This window comes from Oncorhynchus clarkii, chromosome 16 (assembly GCF_045791955.1).
Source record: "Oncorhynchus clarkii lewisi isolate Uvic-CL-2024 chromosome 16, UVic_Ocla_1.0, whole genome shotgun sequence".
NCBI classification, from domain to species: domain Eukaryota; kingdom Metazoa; phylum Chordata; class Actinopteri; order Salmoniformes; family Salmonidae; genus Oncorhynchus; species Oncorhynchus clarkii.
In genome coordinates this window covers 45,730,010-45,748,929 of record NC_092162.1, presented here as the reverse complement: position 1 = coordinate 45,748,929, position 18,920 = coordinate 45,730,010, and the positions used below count along the sequence as shown (strand labels likewise).

Below are 18,920 nucleotides of genomic sequence, written 5' to 3'. Positions count from 1 at the left end.
CTCAATCGAAAACTACCTTTACATTTCTATGGCAGAATCTGTAATCAGCTCTGCTTAAGCCATCATCCGCATAGTGTTTGTTGGAAGTGGAACTGCGTTAGACTTGTCAAATCCACAAGTGGCTCCTGGCATTATACCTAAATTGGACATTGCCATTGGCTGCACAGCTATCGCCAGGTTAAAGCTTGATCTTAGGCCTTAAACACAGCTTAACCAATTAACCAACCTTCACAAGAAGGACTTTCAAATCAAGGGCTGGAATTTCATCAAAAAATGATCTGGTGATATCACAGAAAAATACCTACACTGTACACTGCACACCTCACTGTGAGAAGCATTGGTTATCCCTCTGATCTCTGTTTCAGTCAACACTTTTAAGAGACCCTGTTGACTTTAACTGATGACGATCAGATCTGTTTTAGGTAGTAGATCTGTGGTGGACAGCCACTGTTTGCAACTCTGTTTGCAGCTACACTACATGACAAAAGTGTGGACACCTGCTCGTTGAACATCTCAATCCAAAATCATGGGCAATAATATGGAGTTGGTCCCCCCTTTCCTGCTATAACAGCCTCCACTCTTCTGGGAAGGCTTTCCACTAGATGTTAGAACATTGCTGCGGGGACTTGCTTCCATTCAGCCACGAGCATTAGTGAGGTCGGGAACTGATGTTGGGAGATTACGCCTGGCTTGCAGTCGGCGTTCCAATTCATCCCAAAGGTTTTCGATGGGGTTGAGGTCAGGGCTTTGTGCAGGCCAGTCAAGTTCTTCCACACTGATCTCGACAAACCATTTCTGTATGGACCTCACTTTGTGCACGGGGACATTGTCATGCTGAAACAGGAAAGGGCCTTCCCCAAACTGTTGCCACAAAGTTGGAAGCACAGAATCGTTTAGAATGACATAGTATGCGATAAGATTTCCCTTCACTGGAACTAAGGGGCCTAGCCCGAACCATGAAAAACAGCCCCAGACCATTATTCCTCATCCACCAAACTTTACAGTTGGCACTATGCATTCGGGCAGGTAGTGTTTTCCTGGCATCCGCCAAACTCAGATTTGTCCGTCGGACTGCCAGATATTGAAGCGTGATTCATCACTCCAGAGAATGCGTTTCCACTGCTCCAGAGTCCAATGGCGGCGAGCTTTACACAACTCCAGCTGACGTTTGGCATTGAGCATGGTGATCTTAGGATTGTGTGCGGCTGCTCGGCCATAGAAACCCATTTCATGAAGCTCCTGACGAACAGTTATGGTGCTGATGTTGCTTCCAGAGGCAGTTAGGAACTTGGTAGTGAGTGTTGCAACCGAGGACAGACGCACTGACTTGTTGGAAAGGTGGCATCCTATGAAGGTGCCATGTTGAAAGTCATCAGTAAGGCCATTCTACTGCCAACGTTTGTCTATAGAGATTGCATGGCTGTGTGCTCGATTTTATACACCTGCCAGCAACGGGTGTGGCTGAAGTAGCTGAATCCACAAATTTGAAGGGGTGTCCACATACTTTTGTATGTATAGTGTATGTGGAAACAGTTAAAAATCTAATCTGTTCACAACATGAGTCTGTTGTGGTCAGGACTCCATTGACTGCAATAATAATGATGCATTGGACAAAGCACAGCTAGGACAGTGGTCAAATCCTGGCCACTGAGTCACAGAGGGAAATGATGTCTGACTGAGTGTCTACGTGTGAGTCAGCCATAGAGCGAGACAACGTATGACACTGACCGTCAATGCAACATCATGATCACGTAAATAACATCAAACATTCTCCAGTGTATGGATTCTTCCTTTAGACCTTTGGCGAGAGGCCCAACCCCCAAATTTCTAATATTTAACAAAATGAATGTGTTTATTCCTTTTAAAGCAGTTGAGATAGTTTAAACTATAGGCTGCTTATCTGCAGGACTAACAACTGGTTACAGTGCCTCCCTTAGTTGGACAAATACAAGGGCTGTGAAATAGGCCGAGGCTAGCTTTGACTAGTTAGAATATGTCACGGTCCCCCTGCAGACCGGATAGCAGGTCAGTCAGTTAGAGCAGGAGTTTTGGTATGATTGGCCAAATAGTAGAAGTTTGTGTAAAGGGCGACATTCTAGGAGGCTGACTCATAGTCCAGAGCCTCCAGTGAGGCTTCCCTCTTCCAGAGCTCTGTGTCCGGGTGGGTCTGGGGGATTGAGATCCAGACCCAGTCAGTTGGCTTGGACGTCTGGTTCAACAAACAGCAGGTGCTTGTTCTCCACATAGAGTAAGTACATGCTCTCGGGACTGGACTGTCTGTGGCAGCTCACAAGGATCACCACATTGAACAACACTCACATCGATTTCACAAACTGTTCACGTCACGTCAATACAAAAGAGCTGGCTGGGGGTTCTGATCAGACACTGAGGCTCTGTGTGTTTTTGTGATGGCAGGACTCTCTTCAGTTCTGTTGTGCTCTTGTCTCCTGTCCTCCCCTGCTCCGACATCCGAGGGGCCGTTGTTGACAGCATGGGGACGGAGGGGACCAGCGTCTACATTCTCAACTCAGGAATAGTCAGTAGCAAATGGAGTAAAGAAGAGAAGGTGAGGTGGGACGGACGAGCGGTAGGACGGGGGGGGCTTGTTTGTGCTCATCAAGTTTTTAAAAGGCACTGTCCTGTCTGTCACATGATGTCAACAAAGAACTCGCAGGGATTGCCCATAGCGTGCTGGAAGGACTGGCGGCTTGCCGTGAGCTCAGGGGGGACGGCTCCTAGCCCACGTACCGGGGGAGCCCCGGGAGGGGTGCTGCTGCTGACGGAGGTCTTAGAGGCCAGCCGGGACAGGCAGTATGAGGGGGGCAGGCCGGGGGGGCCGTAAGAGGAGGCGTGGCTTCGCTCGCTGTGGCCACACGAGCCGGGCCCAGGCTTGGTGAAAGGGGCGTGTTTGTAGATGAAGGATGTGTGGCTGTGGGTGTGGCTGTTCTGTGAGTGACAGTGACTCCTGTGAGACTGAGCGTGGCTGAAACCAGAGCGGGCGTGGCTGTGACTTGAGTGGGCATGGCTGCTGTGATGACTGTGATGACTCTGCTGGCTGGCGGACTTATCGCAAGGGCGCCTCGCTCCTCGGATCCCCTTTGGCTCAGTTTCACTGCATGTGGACCTGTGACCCTTCACTTGTGGGGAGGAGTTTTGATCAGGGCCCTTCCCTGTCCCTGCGCTGGGGTTGGATCCACTGCTTCTGCTTCCTAGGAGAGGAGAGAGAGACACACATGTCATCTGGGCAGCCACACACCTGGTTAAACCACACCAGACACACAACAGCAGCTCCAACTCACCAGCTTCTTATTACTGATTTTGAACAGTTGGCTGAATTGGCTGCCATTGCTATGATAATCATGGAGGTTGGACACTCATTATAATTCTCATCCACTTTACAGATTCAATCGGTTGAAGCTTTAACTGCCGATAGCCAACAGCCGCATATAGCTGATGTTTTGGCGGTGTCGTAATGTAGGTGTAACTGCGTTGAAGCTGTCAAATCAGGGAGAAGCTTCTCTTGTGATCATTTTCAGGCAGTCATACCCGTCCCACTCCCATTAGAAGTTCAGAATGAGAAAGTACAGGCCATATAGAAGTAATGACGCTCAAATTGAAAATCATGAAATTAAATTATGAGGATTTCTATCAGCCTAATCGAGGTGTAGATTACACCTCACATTCCAGTGTTCAAATTTGTAAACGAGGCTGCATGGGATTTTTGTTAATGTGACTCCGAGCAGCCAATGGCAATGTCCGCTTTAGGTACAATGCCGGGAGCCGTTGTGGATTTGACAGCTCCACCTCAAACACTGTCAAAACATCAGCTATGCAGATCTGATTGAATCAGGCCCTTCATTGCCAACAGTCACAGGCAAATGTAACGATACACCTGCATCAAAGACACATTTTTAAAATTGGAACATACTGCATTGATAATATCAAAACAAATGGGGCTTTTATGATTTGCTTTTAAAAGGAAAGAGCCTTCCATTGTTGAATTGTACAGAGAAAGATCACATTGATTGTATTGATACAGGTGTAAACATTACATAATTATTATCACATGATCAAACATGTTCCCCTCCTTTCGATAAGCAATGAGCACAACAGGACTGGGTAAAGTGGTTCATGACTGCCCCCTGCCAGTGAGAATGATAGTGCAAGATTTTGCCTGATTTGATCACCCTGAATCATGCACCTCTCATTCTGAGATTACAGCAGCACAGGACCAAGAGAGGGAGAACCGACGATCAGGAGAGTCACACAGACACAGCTGCAGGGGCAGAAACAGTATGGACACCAACATACTCAGAGGGAGAGGCACGGGAAAACAAAAACCTTAAGCTGTGGTATGAGGAGAATGTGGTGTATATTTATATATCAAGAGAAAGAGATATAGAGAGAGAAAGATAGGAAGAAATTGAGATGTAGAGAAGGGAGAACGCAAAGGGCAAGAATTAAGGCAAGATAAAATGTATAGCGATGGATTGAGAGAGATAGATAAAAAGGAGAAGGAGAGAGGTAGCAGAGAGTGGGTTAGCTGTTAGCTTACCGGTTCCCCAGAGTCCTGAGACTACCTGGTCCATCAGTCTACCGTTGCCCAACAGAAACAGAGGGAACAACAGAGTTACACACACCTCCCAGCCCAGCCTAACCTGTCTAAACCCAGTCTACTGCTGTCACCTCCCAGCCCAGCCTAACCTGTCTAAACCCAGTCTACTGCTGTCACCTCCCAGCCTAACCTGTCTAACCCAGTCTACTGCTGTCACCTCCCAGCCCAGCCTAACCTGTCTAAACCCAGTCTACTGCTGTCACCTCCCAGCCCAGCCTAACCTGTCTACTGCTGTCACCTCCCAGCCTAACCTGTCTAACCCAGTCTACTTACTGTCACCTCCCAGCCCAACCTAACCTGTCTAAGCCCAGTCTACTTACTGTCACCTCCTAGCCCAGCCTAACCTGTCTAACCCAGTCTACTTACTGTCACCTCCCAGCTCAGCCTAACCAGTCTACTGCTGTCACCTCCCAACCCAGCCTAACCTGTCTAACCCAGTCTACTTACTGTCACCTCCCAGCCCAGCCTAACCTGTCTTACCCAGTCTACTTACTGTCACCTCCCAGCCCAGCCTAACCTGTCTACTTACTGTCACCTCCCAGCCCAGCCTAACCTGTCTACTTACTGTCACCTCCCAGAACAGCCTAACCTGTCTACTTACTGTCACCTCCCAGCCCAGCCTAACCTGTCGACATACTGTCACCTCCCAGCCTAACCAGTATACTTACTGTCACCTCCCAGCCCAGCCTAACCTGTCTACTTACTGTCACCTCCCAGCCGAGCCTAACCTGTCTACATACTGTCACCTCCCAGCCTAACAGTCTACTTACTGTCACCTCCCAGCCCAGCCTAACCAGTCTACTTACTGTCACCTCCCAGCCCAGCCTAACCTGTCTACCTACATGTCACCTCCCAGCCTAACCTGTCTACTTACTGTCACCTCCCAGCCCAGCCTAACCTGTCTACATACTGTCACCGCCCAGCCTAACCTGTCTACATACTGTCACCTCCCAGCCCAACCTGTCTACTTACTGTCATCTCCCAGTCCAGCCTAACCTGTCTACATACTGTCACCTCCCAGCCCAGCCTAACCTGTCTACATACTGTCACCTCCCAGCCTAACCAGTCTACTTACTGTCACCTCCCAGCCGAGCCTAACCTGTCTACATACTGTCACCTCCCAGCCTAACCTGTCTACTTATTGTCACCTCCCAGCCCAGCCTAACCTGTCTGCATACTGTCACCTCCCAGCCTAACCTGTCTACTTACTGTCAACTCCCAGCCCAGACTAACCTGTCTACTTACTGTCACCTCCCAGCCTAACCTGTCTACATACTGTCACCTCCCAGCCTAACCAGTCTACTTACTGTCACCTCCCAGCCCAGCCTAACCAGTCTACTTACTGGCTTCTCCCAGCCCAGCCTAACCAGTCTACTTACTGTCACCTCCCAGCCTAACCTGTCTACATACTGTCACCTACCAGCCTAACCAGTCTACTTACTGTCACCTCCCAGCCCAGCCTAACCTGTCTACATACGGTCACCTCCCAGCCTAACCTGTCTACATACTGTCACCTCCAAGCCTAACCAGTCTACTTACTGTGACCTCCCAGCCCAGCCTAACCTGTCTACATACTGTCACCTCCCAGCCTACTTACTGTCACCTCCCAGCCGAGCCTAACCTGTCTACATACTGTCACCTCCCAGCCTAACAGTCTACTTACTGTCACCTCCCAACCCAGCCTAACCAGTCTACTTACTGTCACCTCCCAGCCCAGCCTAACCTGTCTACCTACATGTCACCTCCCAGCCTAACCTGTCTACTTACTGTCACCTCCCAGCCCAGCCTAACCTGTCTACATACTGTCACCGCCCAGCCTAACCTGTCTACATACTGTCACCTCCCAGCCCAACCTATCTACTTACTGTCATCTCCCAGCCCAGCCTAACCTGTCTACATACTGTCACCTCCCAGCCCAGCCTAACCTGTCTACATACTGTCACCTCCCAGCCTAACCTGTCTACTTACTGTCACCTCCCAGCCGAGCCTAACCTGTCTACATACTGTCACCTCCCAGCCTAACAGTCTACTTACTGTCACCTCCCAGCCCAGCCTAACCTGTCTACATACTGTCACCTCCCAGCCTAACCTGTCTACTTACTGTCACCTCCCAGCCCAGCCTAACCTGTCTACATACTGTCACCTCCCAGCCTAACCTGTCTACTTACTGTCAACTCCCAGCCCAGCCTAACCTGTATACTTACTGTCACCTCCCAGCCTAACCTGTCTACTTACTGTCACCTCCCAGCCCAGCCTAACCAGTCTACTTACTGGCTTCTCCCAGCCCAGCCTAACCAGTCTACTTACTGTCACCTCCCAGCCTAACCTGTCTACATACTGTCACCTCCCAGCCTACTTACTGTCACCTCCCAGCCCAGCCTAACCTGTCTACTTACTGTCACCTCCCAGCCGAGCCTAACCTGTCTACATACTGTCACCTCCCAGCCTAACAGTCTACTTACTGTCACCTCCCAGCCCAGCCTAACCAGTCTACTTACTGTCACCTCCCAGCCCAGCCTAACCTGTCTACATACTGTCACCTCCCAGCCCAGCCTAACCAGTCTACTTACTGTCACCTCCCAGCCCAGCCTAACCTGTCTACATACTGTCACCTCCCAGCCCAGCCTAACCTGTCTACATACTGTCACCTCCCAGCCTAACCTGTCTACATACTGTCACCTCCCAGCCCAGCCTAACCTGTCTACTTACTGTCACCTCCCAGCCTAACCTGTCTACTTACTGTCACCTCCCAGCCGAGCCTAACCTGTCTACATACTGTCACCTCCCAGCCTAACAGTCTACTTACTGTCACCTCCCAGCCCAGCCTAACCAGTCTACTTACTGTCACCTCCCAGCCCAGCCTAACCTGTCTACATACTGTCACCTCCCAGCCCAGCCTAACCAGTCTACTTACTGGCACCTCCCAGCCCAGCCTAACCAGTCTACTTATTGTCACCTCCCAGCCTAACCTGTCTACATACTGTCACCTCGCAGCCTAACCTGTCTACTTACTGTCACCTCCCAGCCTAACCTGTCTACATACTGTCACCTCCCAGCCCAGCCTAACCTGTCTACTTACATGTCACCTCCCTGCCCAGCCTAACCTGTCTACATACTGTCACCTCCCAGCCCAGCCTAACCTGTCTACTTACTGTCACCTCCCAGCCCAGCCTAACCTGTCTACTTACTGTCACCTCCCAGCCTAACCTGTCTACTTACTGTCACCTCCAGGCCCAGCCTAACATGTCTACTTACTGTCACCTCCCAGCCCAGCCTAACCTGTCTACATACTGTCACCTCCCAGCCTAGCCTAACCTGTCTACTTACTGTCACCTCCCAGCCCAGCCTAACCTGTCTACATACTGTCACCTCCCAGCCCAGCCTAACCTGTCTACTTACTGTCACCTCCCAGCCCAGCCTAACCTGTCTACTTACTGTCACCTCCCAGCCCAGCCTAACCTGTCTACATACTGTCACCTCCCAGCCCAGCCTAACCTGTCTACTTACTGTCACCTCCCAGCCCAGTCTAACCTGTCTACTTACTGTCACCTCCCAGCCCAGCCTAACATGTCTACTTACTGTCACCTCCCAGCCCAACCTGTCTACTTACTGTCACCTCCCAGCCCAACCTGTCTACTTACTGTCACGTCCCAGCCTAACCTGTCTACTTACTGTCACGTCCCAGCCTAACCTGTCTACATACTGTCACCTCCCAGCCCAGCCTAACCTGTCTACTTACTGTCACCTCCCAGCCCAGCCTAACCTGTCTACTTACTGTCACCTCCCAGCCTAACCTGTCTACTTACCTCTAGTGAAGTCTATCCCCATCCTGTTCTGGTCCAACTGTTTCCTAACCTGTACAGCTCTCTCACTGAACCATGAGTTAGAAAATGTCCTCAGATACTGTTCTACTCATGGAAAACACACGCACACACACACACACACAACCCCACTTGGAATTGCCAAATAAAAAAATGTAAATCAAAACAATTTATGGAAAAGATAAATAAGAGATGTAAACATAGCCCCAGTCCTACAACCGTCCTACTGAGAGTTCATCCTGATCCCTCCTCTGTATCAAACCTCTCCGCCACTCAGAACACTCCAGGACAATAAGGATGGAATGCAATGGGAATAACAACGTCTGGGTGATTGATTTCTTGATGATTTGAACAGAAGCTGGGAAATCAGACTGAAGAGCACTATGATGACACGTGTAAAACAGACGAGAAACTATCCTCCATATTGACTAATTACCACACCAGCCTGATTCCACTCTCCCTCAGTGCGGTGCTATGTCGGCACAATTACAAACAGTGCAGCAGCAACAGAGCACTGTACTGACTAATGTTGCTATCAAACATAGGCTCAGTCAATATTGATGGGAGACTGGGACCTCAGTTGAAATGTTCATGCATAAATCAAGCCATAAGCAGATAAGGTCCTTAGTTTACACAGCCAGTACTGAAGAGCTGTCCCCTGCATGAACCATGTTGAATCATGATCGATATTGACAATATAAGACCATTTAAGAACACACTCTTTCAAGTAAATATGTGTCTGTGTGTGTGTCAACTTCATTTTCCGGCAGGGCAAACAGGCTAAGTTTAACAGGCACATGCCTTATGGAATTTAAATACAATACTTTGTCAACAGTTGACATTAGCTGTCATGAATAGTCACAGCCATAATGTCATGTGATGATTCCTCTAGAATATCAATAAAAACAAATCAAGTTTTTATTGATAAGGATGCTAGTGTTAGTAGCCTTGCAGACTCACCCTCACTGTTGTGGCTGCCTGCACTCCCACTGTGGAAACTTTGGCATGGGTCTGAGTAGCCTGGTGGGAAGCCTGGAGGGGCGGAGGGGAAGGGAGGGCAGGGGAACGGCTGGCCCCCCAGGGGCCATGGGTTGGTGGCAGGGGGAGGGAGGGGGGCCAGGGTGTCCTGCTCAGAGCCCCCACCACTGGAACCCTCATTCAGGTTGAGAGACGCCATGTCTGGTGAGAGAAAGCGAGACAGACAGACAGACAGACAGACAGACAGACAGACAGACAGACAGACAGACAGACAGTTAGTGACATCTATTGTGAGGTCGTCCATCTCACGACAAGTAAATAAAAACACTGCAATTGGTCTCTACAGTACATTTAACACAGGTATAATACATCTGTAATAATAATATACAGTACATAATATATTCTTGCCAAAGTGGCTCAGTGTCAGTACTTTGGCAGAGGTCTCCGAAGGTGTAGTAGCACTGCTCTGAGAAGGTGATCTTGTTGACGGTGTGTCTCAGGTAGCCATGTTTCAGCAGACTGCTGGCATACTTCCTAGCATCTCTCCTGTCCTTGAAGCCCTCCACCCTCGAGTAGAGCCAGTCCACCACGTCAGCACCTGGCACAGCAACAACACACTGGTCAAGAAGACTGTAGTCTGCACTACAACAGCAAACGGATTTCATTACGCACACCTGTCCCCTATTCCGACTGATTAGTACTTGCATAAATGTGCCCTTTGTTTCCCCATTGGGCTGTCGATTATTGTTCCCATGTCCGTTGGCCGTGTGAGTACCTATGCGTTGGTGCAGCTGTTATGCTGCGTGCGTTATAGATTGTGTATTACGGGTATCGTGTTGTTCATCAAGGTTTACCCTCTCTCTTTTGTTTGGGTACAGCCTAGTGTTTTGTATACGTGTTTGTTTTGGGTGTATTAAAAACCCCTATTGTGTATTCCTGCGCCTGTCTGCAACATCTTTTATACCAGCGTGACAATATGATTCTATTGTACTATAATATTGATAGCACTAACCACACAACATCTACTTACATTGATTGATGTGATGTCGCCAATATCAAGAAAATGTATTGCACAGACGTCACAGTTTCACTAACAGTAAGGGAAGTATTTGCGGGTTTAAGTCCAACTTAAAACCCTTCATTTAGTAATTTTAAATGGCAAATATATCAAAATCAAAGTTTATTTGTCACGTGTGCCGAATACAACAGCTGTAGATCTTACTCTGAAATGCTTATTTACAGGCCCAATCCAATAGTGCAAAAAATGTATTAGGTGAACAATAGGTAAGTAAAGAAATAAAACAACAGTAAAAAAGACAGTGAAAAATAACAGTAGCGAGGCTGTATACAGTGGCGAGGCTATATACAGTAGCAAGACTATATACAGTAGCGAGGCTATATACAGTAGCGAGGCTATATACAGTAGCAAGACTATATACAGTAGCGAGGCTATATACAGTAGCGAGGCTGTATACAGTAGCGAGGCTGTATACAGTAGCGAGGCTGTATACAGTGGCGAGGCTATATACAGTAGCGAGGCTATATACAGTAGCAAGACTATATGCAGTAGCGAGGCTATATACAGTGGCGAGGCTATAAAAGTAGCAAGGCTACATACAGACACCGGTTAGTCAGGCTGATTGAGGTAGTATGGACATGAAGATATGGTTAAAGTGACTATGCATATATGACGAACAGAGAGTAGCGTAAAAGAGGGGTTTGCGGGTGGTGGGACACAATGCAGATAGCCCAGTTAGCCAATGTGCGGGAGCACTGATTGGTTGTCCCAATTGAGGTAGTATATACATGAATGTATAGTTAAAGTGACTATGCATATATGATAAACAGGGGTTGGGGGGGCACACAATGCAAATAGTCCGGGTAGCCATTTGATTACCTGTTCAGGAGTCTTATGGCTTGGGGGGTAAAAACTGTTGAGAAGCCTTTTTGTCCTAGACTTGGCACTCCGGTACCGCTTGCCATGCGGTAGTAGAGAGAACAGTCTATGACTGGGGTGGCTGGGGTCTTTGACAATTTTTAGGGGCTTCCTCTGACAATGCCTGGTGTAGAGATCCTGGATGGCAGGCAGCTTAGCCCCAGTGATGTACTGGGCCGTACGCACTACCCTCACTACCCCGCAAGCGTTCGGAGGCCAAGCAATTGCCGTACCAGGCAGTAATGCAACCAGTCAGGATGTTCTCGATGGTGCAGCTGTAGAACCTTTTGAGAATCTCAGGAACCAATGCCAAATCTTTTTAGTTTCCTGAGGGGGAATAGGCTTTGTCGTGCCCTCTTCACGACTGTCTTGGTGTGTTTGGACTATTCGAGTTTGTTGTTGATGTGGACACCAAGGAACTTGAAGCTCTCAACCTGCTCCACTACAGCCGAGGCGATGAGAATCGGGGTGTGCTCAGTCCTCCTTTTCCTGTAGTCCACAATCATCTACTTAATCTTGGTTACGTTGAGGGAGAGGTTGTTATTCTGGCACCACCCGGCCAGGTCTCTGACCTCCTCCCTATAGGCTGTCTCGTCATTGTCGGTGATCAGGCCTACCACTGTTGTGTCATCTACAAACTTAATGATGGTGTTGGAGTCGTGCCTGGCCATGCAGTCGTGGATGAACAGGGAGTACAGGAGGGGACTGAGCATGCACCCCTGGGGAGCTCCAGTGTTGTGGATCAGCGTGGCAGATGTGTTGCTACCTACCCTCACCACCTGGGGGCGGCCCGTTAGGAAGTCCAGGATCCAGTTGCAGAGGGAGGTGATTAGTCCCAGGATCCTTAGCTTAGTGATGAGCTTTGAAGGTACTATGGTGTTGAATGCTGAGCTGTCGTCAATGAATAGCATTCTCACATAAGTGGTGGCGGTATGAGGCAAGGCAGCGCAACAGGCACGAGAGGCAGCCCCCCCCAAAATGTTTTGGGGGGGAACACGGGGAGTGTAGCAGAGTCAGGTTGGAGACCTGAGCCAACTCCCGGTGCTTACCGTGGCGGGCGTCGTACTGGTCAGGCACCGTGTTATGCGGTCAAGCGCACGGTGTCTCCAGTATGCGTTCTTAGCCCGGTGCGCTACATCCCAGACCCCGGCAAGTGCCATGCGAGAGTGGGCATCCAGCCAGGGCGTATTGTACCGGCCCAGCATGTTTGGTCTCCAGTACGCCGTTTCGGCCCAGGGTATCCTGCGCCGGCGCTGCGTGCTCTGTCTCCGGGCGCTGTGAGGGTGCAGTGCGTTCTATGCCTGCGCTCCGCCCGTGCCGGGCGAATGTGGTTATTGAGCCTAAGGGAGAGGTGCGAGTGGTATGCACCAGTGCTCACCCACAGCCCGGTTCAACCTGTGCCTGCACTCTGGAAGGTCCGGGCTAAAGTGGTCATCCAGCCTGGAGGAGTGGTGTCAAGGCTGCACACCAGAGCTCCAGTGCTCCTCCACAGCCCGGTCCATCCGGTGCCTCCTCCACGCACCAGGCCTCCTGTATATTTCCCCAGCCTGGTGGGTCCTATGGCAGCCCCACGCTGTCTCTCCGTCTCCTCCCTCTAGGTTCTCCCACCTGTCCGGCGCTTCCAGAGTCTCCCTCCTGTCCGGAGCTGCCGGGGGCCCCCCGTCTGTCAGGAGTTGCCAGAGCCGCCCGTCTGTCAGGAGCTGCCAGAGCCCCACGTCTGTCAGGAGCTGCCAGAGCCGCATGTCTGTCAGGAGCTGCCAGAGCCGCCCGTCTGTCAGCAGCTGCCAGAGCCCCCCGTCTGTCAGGAGCTGCCAGAGCCCCCCGTCTGTCAGGAGCTGCCAGAGCCGCATGTCTGTCAGGAGCTGCCAGAGCCGCCCGTCTGTCAGCAGCTGCCAGAGCCGCCCGTCTGTCAGGAGCTGCCAGAGCCGCCCGTCTGTCAAGAGCTGCCAGAGCCGCCCGTCTGTCAGGAGCTGCCAGAGCCGCCCGTCTGTCAGGAGCTGCCAGAGCCGCCCGTCTGTCAGGAGCTGCCAGAGCCGTTTTGCGGCCGGAGTCCGCACCTTTGGGGAGAGGGGGGGGGGGGGGGGGGGGGGGTACTGTCACGTCCTGCCCTTAGTTCCTTTTTTATGTCTCTATTTTAGTTTGGTCAGGGCGTGAGTTGGGGTGGGCATTCTATGTTTTGTGTTCTATGTTTTATATCTCTATGTGTTTGGCCTGGTATGGTTCCCAATCAGAGGCAGCTGGCAATCGTTGTCTCTGATTGAGAACCATACTTAGGTAGCCTGTTTTCCTATTTTGAGTGGTGGGTGATTGTTTGCTGTTGTGTGTCTGCACCAGCCAGAACTGTTTCGGTCGTTCTCTTTGTTATTTTTGTTATTTCTGTGTTCATTAAATAAATATGGACATATACCACGCTGCACCTTGGTCCACTCCTTCCAACAGCCGTTACAGGCAGGTTGCCTTTGTGTTCTTGGGCACAGGGACTATGGTGGTCTGCTTGAAACATGTTGGTATTACAGACACAATCAGGGACATGTTGAAAATGTCAGTGAAGACACCTGCCAGTTGGTCTGCACATGCCCGGAGCACATGTCCGGGTAATCCGTCTGGCCCCGCTGCCTTGTGTATGTTGACCTGTTTGAAGGTCTTACTCACATCGGCTACGGAGAGCGTGATCACACAGTCGTCCGGAACAGCTGATGCTCTCATGCATGCCTCAGTGTTGCTTGCCTCGAAGCGAGCATAGAAGTGATTTAGCTCGTCTGGTAGGCTCGTGTCACTGGGCAGCTCGCAGCTGTGCTTCCCTTTGTAGTCTGTAATAGTTTGCAAGCCCTGCCACACCCGACGAGCGTTGGAGCCGGTGTAGTATGATTCAATCTTAGCCCTGTATTGACGCTTTGCCTGTTTGATGGTTCGTCGCAGGGCATAGCAAGATTTCTTGTAAGCTTCCGGGTTAGAGTCCCGCACCTTGAAAGCAGCAGCTCTAACCTTTAGCTCAGTGTGAATGTTGCCTGTAATCCATGGCTTCTGGTTGGGGTATGTACGTACAGTCACTGTGGGGACGACGTCCTCGTGGCACTTATTGATAAAGCCATGTGGTGTGCTCCTCAATGCCATCGGAAGAATGCCGGAACATGTTCCAGTCTGTGCTAGCAAAACAGTCAAGTAGTTTAGCATCTGCTTCATCTGACCACTTTTTTAGAGACCAAGTCACTGGTGCTTCCTGCTTTAATTTTTGCTTATAAGCAGGAATCAGGAGGATAGAGTTGTGGTCGGATTTACAAAATGGAGGGCGAGGGAGAGCTCTGTACACGTCTCTGTGTGTGGAGTACAGTTGATCTAGATTTTTTTCCCTCTGGTTGCACATTTAACATGTTGATAGAAATTTGGTAGAACTGATTTAAGTTTCCCTGCATTAAAGTCTCCGGCCACTAGGAGCGCCGCTTCTGGGTGAGTGGTTTCCTGTTTGCTTATTTCCTTATACAGCTGACTGAGTGCGGTCTTAGTGCCAGCATCTGTATGTGGTGGTAAATAAACAGCCACGAAAAGTATAGCTGAAAACTCTCTAGGCAAGTAGTGTGGGCTGCAATTTATCACAATATACTCTACTTCAGGCGGGCAAAATCTAGAGACTTCCTTAGATTTTGTGCACCAGCTGTTGTTTACAAATATGCACAGACTGCTCCCCCCTCGTCTTACCGGAGTGTGCTGTTCTATCTTGCCAGTGCAGCGCATATCCCGCTAGCTGAATATCCATGTCGTCATTCAGTCACGATTCTGTGAAACATAGGATTTTACAGTTTTTGATGTCCCGTTGGTAGGATATTCGTGATCGCACCTCGTCAAATGTATTGTCCAATGATTGCACGTTGGCGAGTAGTATTAACGGTAATGGCAGCTTTCACACTCGGCTTCTCCGGGTCCTCACGAGGCATCCGGCTCTTTGTCCTCTGTTTCTACATCGCTTCCTCTTGCAAATAACGGGGATGTCGGCCCTGTTGGAGTGTTTGGAGAATGTCTTGTGCGTCCTGCTTGTTGTAGAAAAAATCTTTGTCTAATACGAGGTGAGTGATCACTGTCCTCATATCCAGAAGATCTTTGTCTAATCCGAGGTGAGTGATCACTGTCCTGATATCCAGAAGCTCTTTGTCTAATCCGAGGTGAGTGATCGCTGTCCTGATATCCAGAAGCTCTTTGTCTAATCCGAGGTGAGTGATCGCTGTCCTGATATCCAGAAGCTCTTTGTCTAATCCGAGGTGAGTGATCGCTGTCCTGATATCCAGAAGCTCTTTGTCTAATCCGAGGTGAGTGATCGCTGTCCTGATATCCAGAAGCTCTTTGTCTAATCCGAGGTGAGTGATCGCTGTCCTGATATCCTGAAGCTCTTAGTCTAATCCGAGGTGAGTGATCGCTGTCCTGATATCCAGAAGCTCTTAGTCTAATCCGAGGTGAGTGATCGCTGTCCTGATATCCAGAAGCTCTTTGTCTAATCCGAGGTGAGTGATCGCTGTCCTGATATACAGAAGCTCTTTGTCTAATCCGAGGTGAGTGATCGCTGTCCTGATATCCAGAAGCTCTTAGTCTAATCCGAGGTGAGTGATCGCTGTCCTGATATCCAGAAGGTCTTTGTCTAATCCGAGATGAGTGATCGCTGTCCTGATATCCAGAAGCTCTTTGTCTAATCCGAGGTGAGTGATCGCTGTCCTGATATCCAGAAGCTCTTTGTCTAATCCGAGGTGAGTGATCGCTGTCCTGATATCCAGAAGCTCTTTGTCTAATCCGAGGTGAGTGATCGCTGTCCTGATATCCAGAAGCTCTTTGTTTAATCCGAGGTGAGTGATCGCTGTCCTGATATCCAGAAGCTCTTTGTCTAATCCGAGGTGAGTGATCGCTGTCCTGATATCCAGAATCTCTTTGTCTAATCCGAGGTGAGTGATCGCTGTCCTGATATCCAGAAGCTCTTTGTCTAATCCGAGGTGAGTGATCGCTGTCCTGATATCCAGAAGCTCTTTGTCTAATCCGAGGTGAGTGATCGCTGTCCTGATATCCAGAAGCTCTTTGTCTAATCCGAGGTGAGTGATCACTGTCCTGATATCCAGAAGCTCTTTGTCTAATCCGAGGTGAGTCATCACTGTCCTGATATCCAGAAGCTCTTTGTCTAATCCGAGGTGAGTGATCTCTGTCCTGATTTCCAGAAGCTCTTTTTTCTGCCGTAAAATACGGTTGCAGAAACATTATGTTCAAAATAAGTTACAAATAATGTGAAAAACCCCACATAATAGCACAATTCCTTGGGCGCCCGTAAAACTGCTGCCATTTCTTCCGGCGCTATTTTACTGAAAAAAAAATCTTATTAATAATACAGTATTATTAGTAGTCAGCGTGCCCTCCCTCTCACCGATGACAGCGTTGGTGATGGTGATCTTCAACCACATCCTGTCCCGGATCTCCAGACCAGAGTCAGGTAGCTGCATCACCTTGACGATGGTTGCCATGTCCGTCTTACTCGCAGATAGCGGCAAATCGTCAAATTCTGAAGGGGAGAGGAGGTTGAGACACAGCACATTCACAGACAGTGACTGGCAAAATGTTCAGTATGTGGCCTTTCTAGGACTGTGAGAGTGCAGCTATGTCTAGTGATTGCAGTAGTTTGTGTGTGTGACTGTAGTGATAGTGTGGTCATACCGTAGTGTGGGTAGGGTCCGGTCAGGGCCGTTGTGTGGGAGATCCAGGCAGCAGGGTCGATGGGCCTCACTGGCTCAGCTGGAGACACACACACAATCTCCATCATCTACTGTAAGTTTGCTAGTTTGTGCTCAAATTTCTGCTATAAGTTACAAGCACATCCAATATGTTTTTCAAAAGGTTTTAAAAAGCGAGTTTCCAGCAGAGTTTGAGAGCCCTGTTTGTAAGTGGTAATAACCTGTTGTTGGTGGAACATCGGTAAGTGTCTTACCCCGGGGGATGGTGAAGTAGCTACGCGGAGACGGGTCCCAACACTTGGCCACAGTAAGACTAATAGGACTGGAGAACACATGGGGAGACAGTCAGTTACAAAACCTTCGACTCACTTCCATAGCTCCTGTGCAGTTAAAAGCACAAGAGGAAACGCTAGAAAAAAAGAAGTCACGTTTGGTTGAACTAGAAGGATTATGGGGAGAAATATTAGTCTGTATTATACAACAGTCAACAATGCAGAAGCTGCTTGAAATTCAAACCCACTGTTTATCCAATCTAACCAGTCAGCATATCGCTGATATGCTAATATAACCCTAATGTACTCCAGTCTTACCATTGCTCATCTTTGAAATCCTGTATTTACCCAATAGCCATGTCCTTTGTCTGTCTGTCCTGACCTCTGATCATCTTCACATGCAACAGTTTAACATCCCTTGAAATGTTTTCTGGGTTATCGCTAACAATCCTACACTGTAACACAGTCCTGTTCTTACCCTGTTTTGGAGACGATCTCTCTCAGGATCCTCACAGCGTCATCGTTGCTCATGTTCTCAAAGTTCACATCGTTCACCTGAGGATCACAACGAGACAGTTAACGTACACTTTCACGGATCATGTCTTTGAAATGAACAAGTAGTTGGAGAAAACGGACAAAATGATTTAGGACTCTGCTACTGAAATCAGTTTTCTACAAGTTCATCTCCAGGCACTGTTGTAAGGCGTTCAGACGCATATAAAAGCTAATAAATCCTACGCAGCGTTATGCTGTGTGGATGGGTTGAAAAGAGACATGCTGGATCGACAATAACTAGCGATCAGCCACTGTGTGTACAAGAGGAGGCGTGGCCAGAGAGGTTAGTCTGAGTCCAGCCATACAGACATCAAAGAGAACAAACAACAGGAAGGAAAAGGAGAGGCAACATAGGTCATAGGTTTCAATAGGTCATAGGTTTCAATAGGTCATAGGTTCCAGTTTCCCCTTTACCTTATTGTTAGAACTCATTAACATAAACATTGTTTGAAACACAGTATCCGATCATCACTGGCAATGCTATAATAATCACAAAGCAATTTGCTCACTGGACATTTGTGCACATTTGCTTTCCCGCAACGGACCATAAAAGTAGAACAAAAAAATAACTCATAAAGAACACAAAATATACTTTAAGCTTATAATACTTCCTAGAAAATGAACCTAAGGCTCATTTGTAGTGGGTGGTAGTGTCGTATACCTGTAGGAGCATATCTCCAGGTTCTATCCTGCCGTCTGCAGCCACAGCTCCTCCCTTCATGATGGAGCCGATGTAGATCCCTCCGTCCCCCCGGTCGTTACTCTGACCCACAATACTGATACCCAGGAAGTTATACTTCTCTGTAAGAGAGAGGGGGAGAGAGGTCAGTTAAAAGTCTCATGTACAGCGCCTTCGGAAAGTATACAGACCCCTTGACTTTTTCAACATTTTGTTAGGTTACAGCCTTATTCTAAAATTGATTAAATTGTTTTTTTCCCCCTCATCAATCTACACACAATACCCCATAATGACAAACCAAAAACAGGATTTTTAAAATTGTTAATAATTTATTACAAATATCACATTTACATAAGTATTCAGAC

At 48.9% G+C, this 18,920-nt stretch overlaps 1 protein-coding gene across 2 annotated transcripts in view; it reads right to left on the bottom strand.

Annotated features, from left to right (window-relative positions):
* Window positions 1-918: 918 nt before the first annotated feature.
* LOC139368585 (segment polarity protein dishevelled homolog DVL-1-like) overlaps window positions 919-18,920 on the bottom strand; it is a 50,869-nt gene continuing 32,867 nt past the window's right edge. Inside the window, exons 8-16 of one of the 2 annotated variants that reach the window (XM_071107634.1) lie at window positions 18,538-18,677; window positions 17,800-17,876; window positions 17,304-17,371; window positions 17,033-17,110; window positions 16,746-16,880; window positions 9,845-10,012; window positions 9,397-9,615; window positions 4,556-4,593; window positions 919-3,209 (exon numbers count right to left, since the gene is read on the bottom strand). In XM_071107634.1, the coding sequence (XP_070963735.1) occupies window positions 4,589-4,593; window positions 9,397-9,615; window positions 9,845-10,012; window positions 16,746-16,880; window positions 17,033-17,110; window positions 17,304-17,371; window positions 17,800-17,876; window positions 18,538-18,677 (890 nt within the window). In that variant the 3' untranslated portion in view covers window positions 919-3,209; window positions 4,556-4,588. The remainder of the gene's footprint in view (window positions 3,210-4,555; window positions 4,594-9,396; window positions 9,616-9,844; window positions 10,013-16,745; window positions 16,881-17,032; window positions 17,111-17,303; window positions 17,372-17,799; window positions 17,877-18,537; window positions 18,678-18,920) is intronic. The other variant, XM_071107633.1, reaches the window with a different exon arrangement.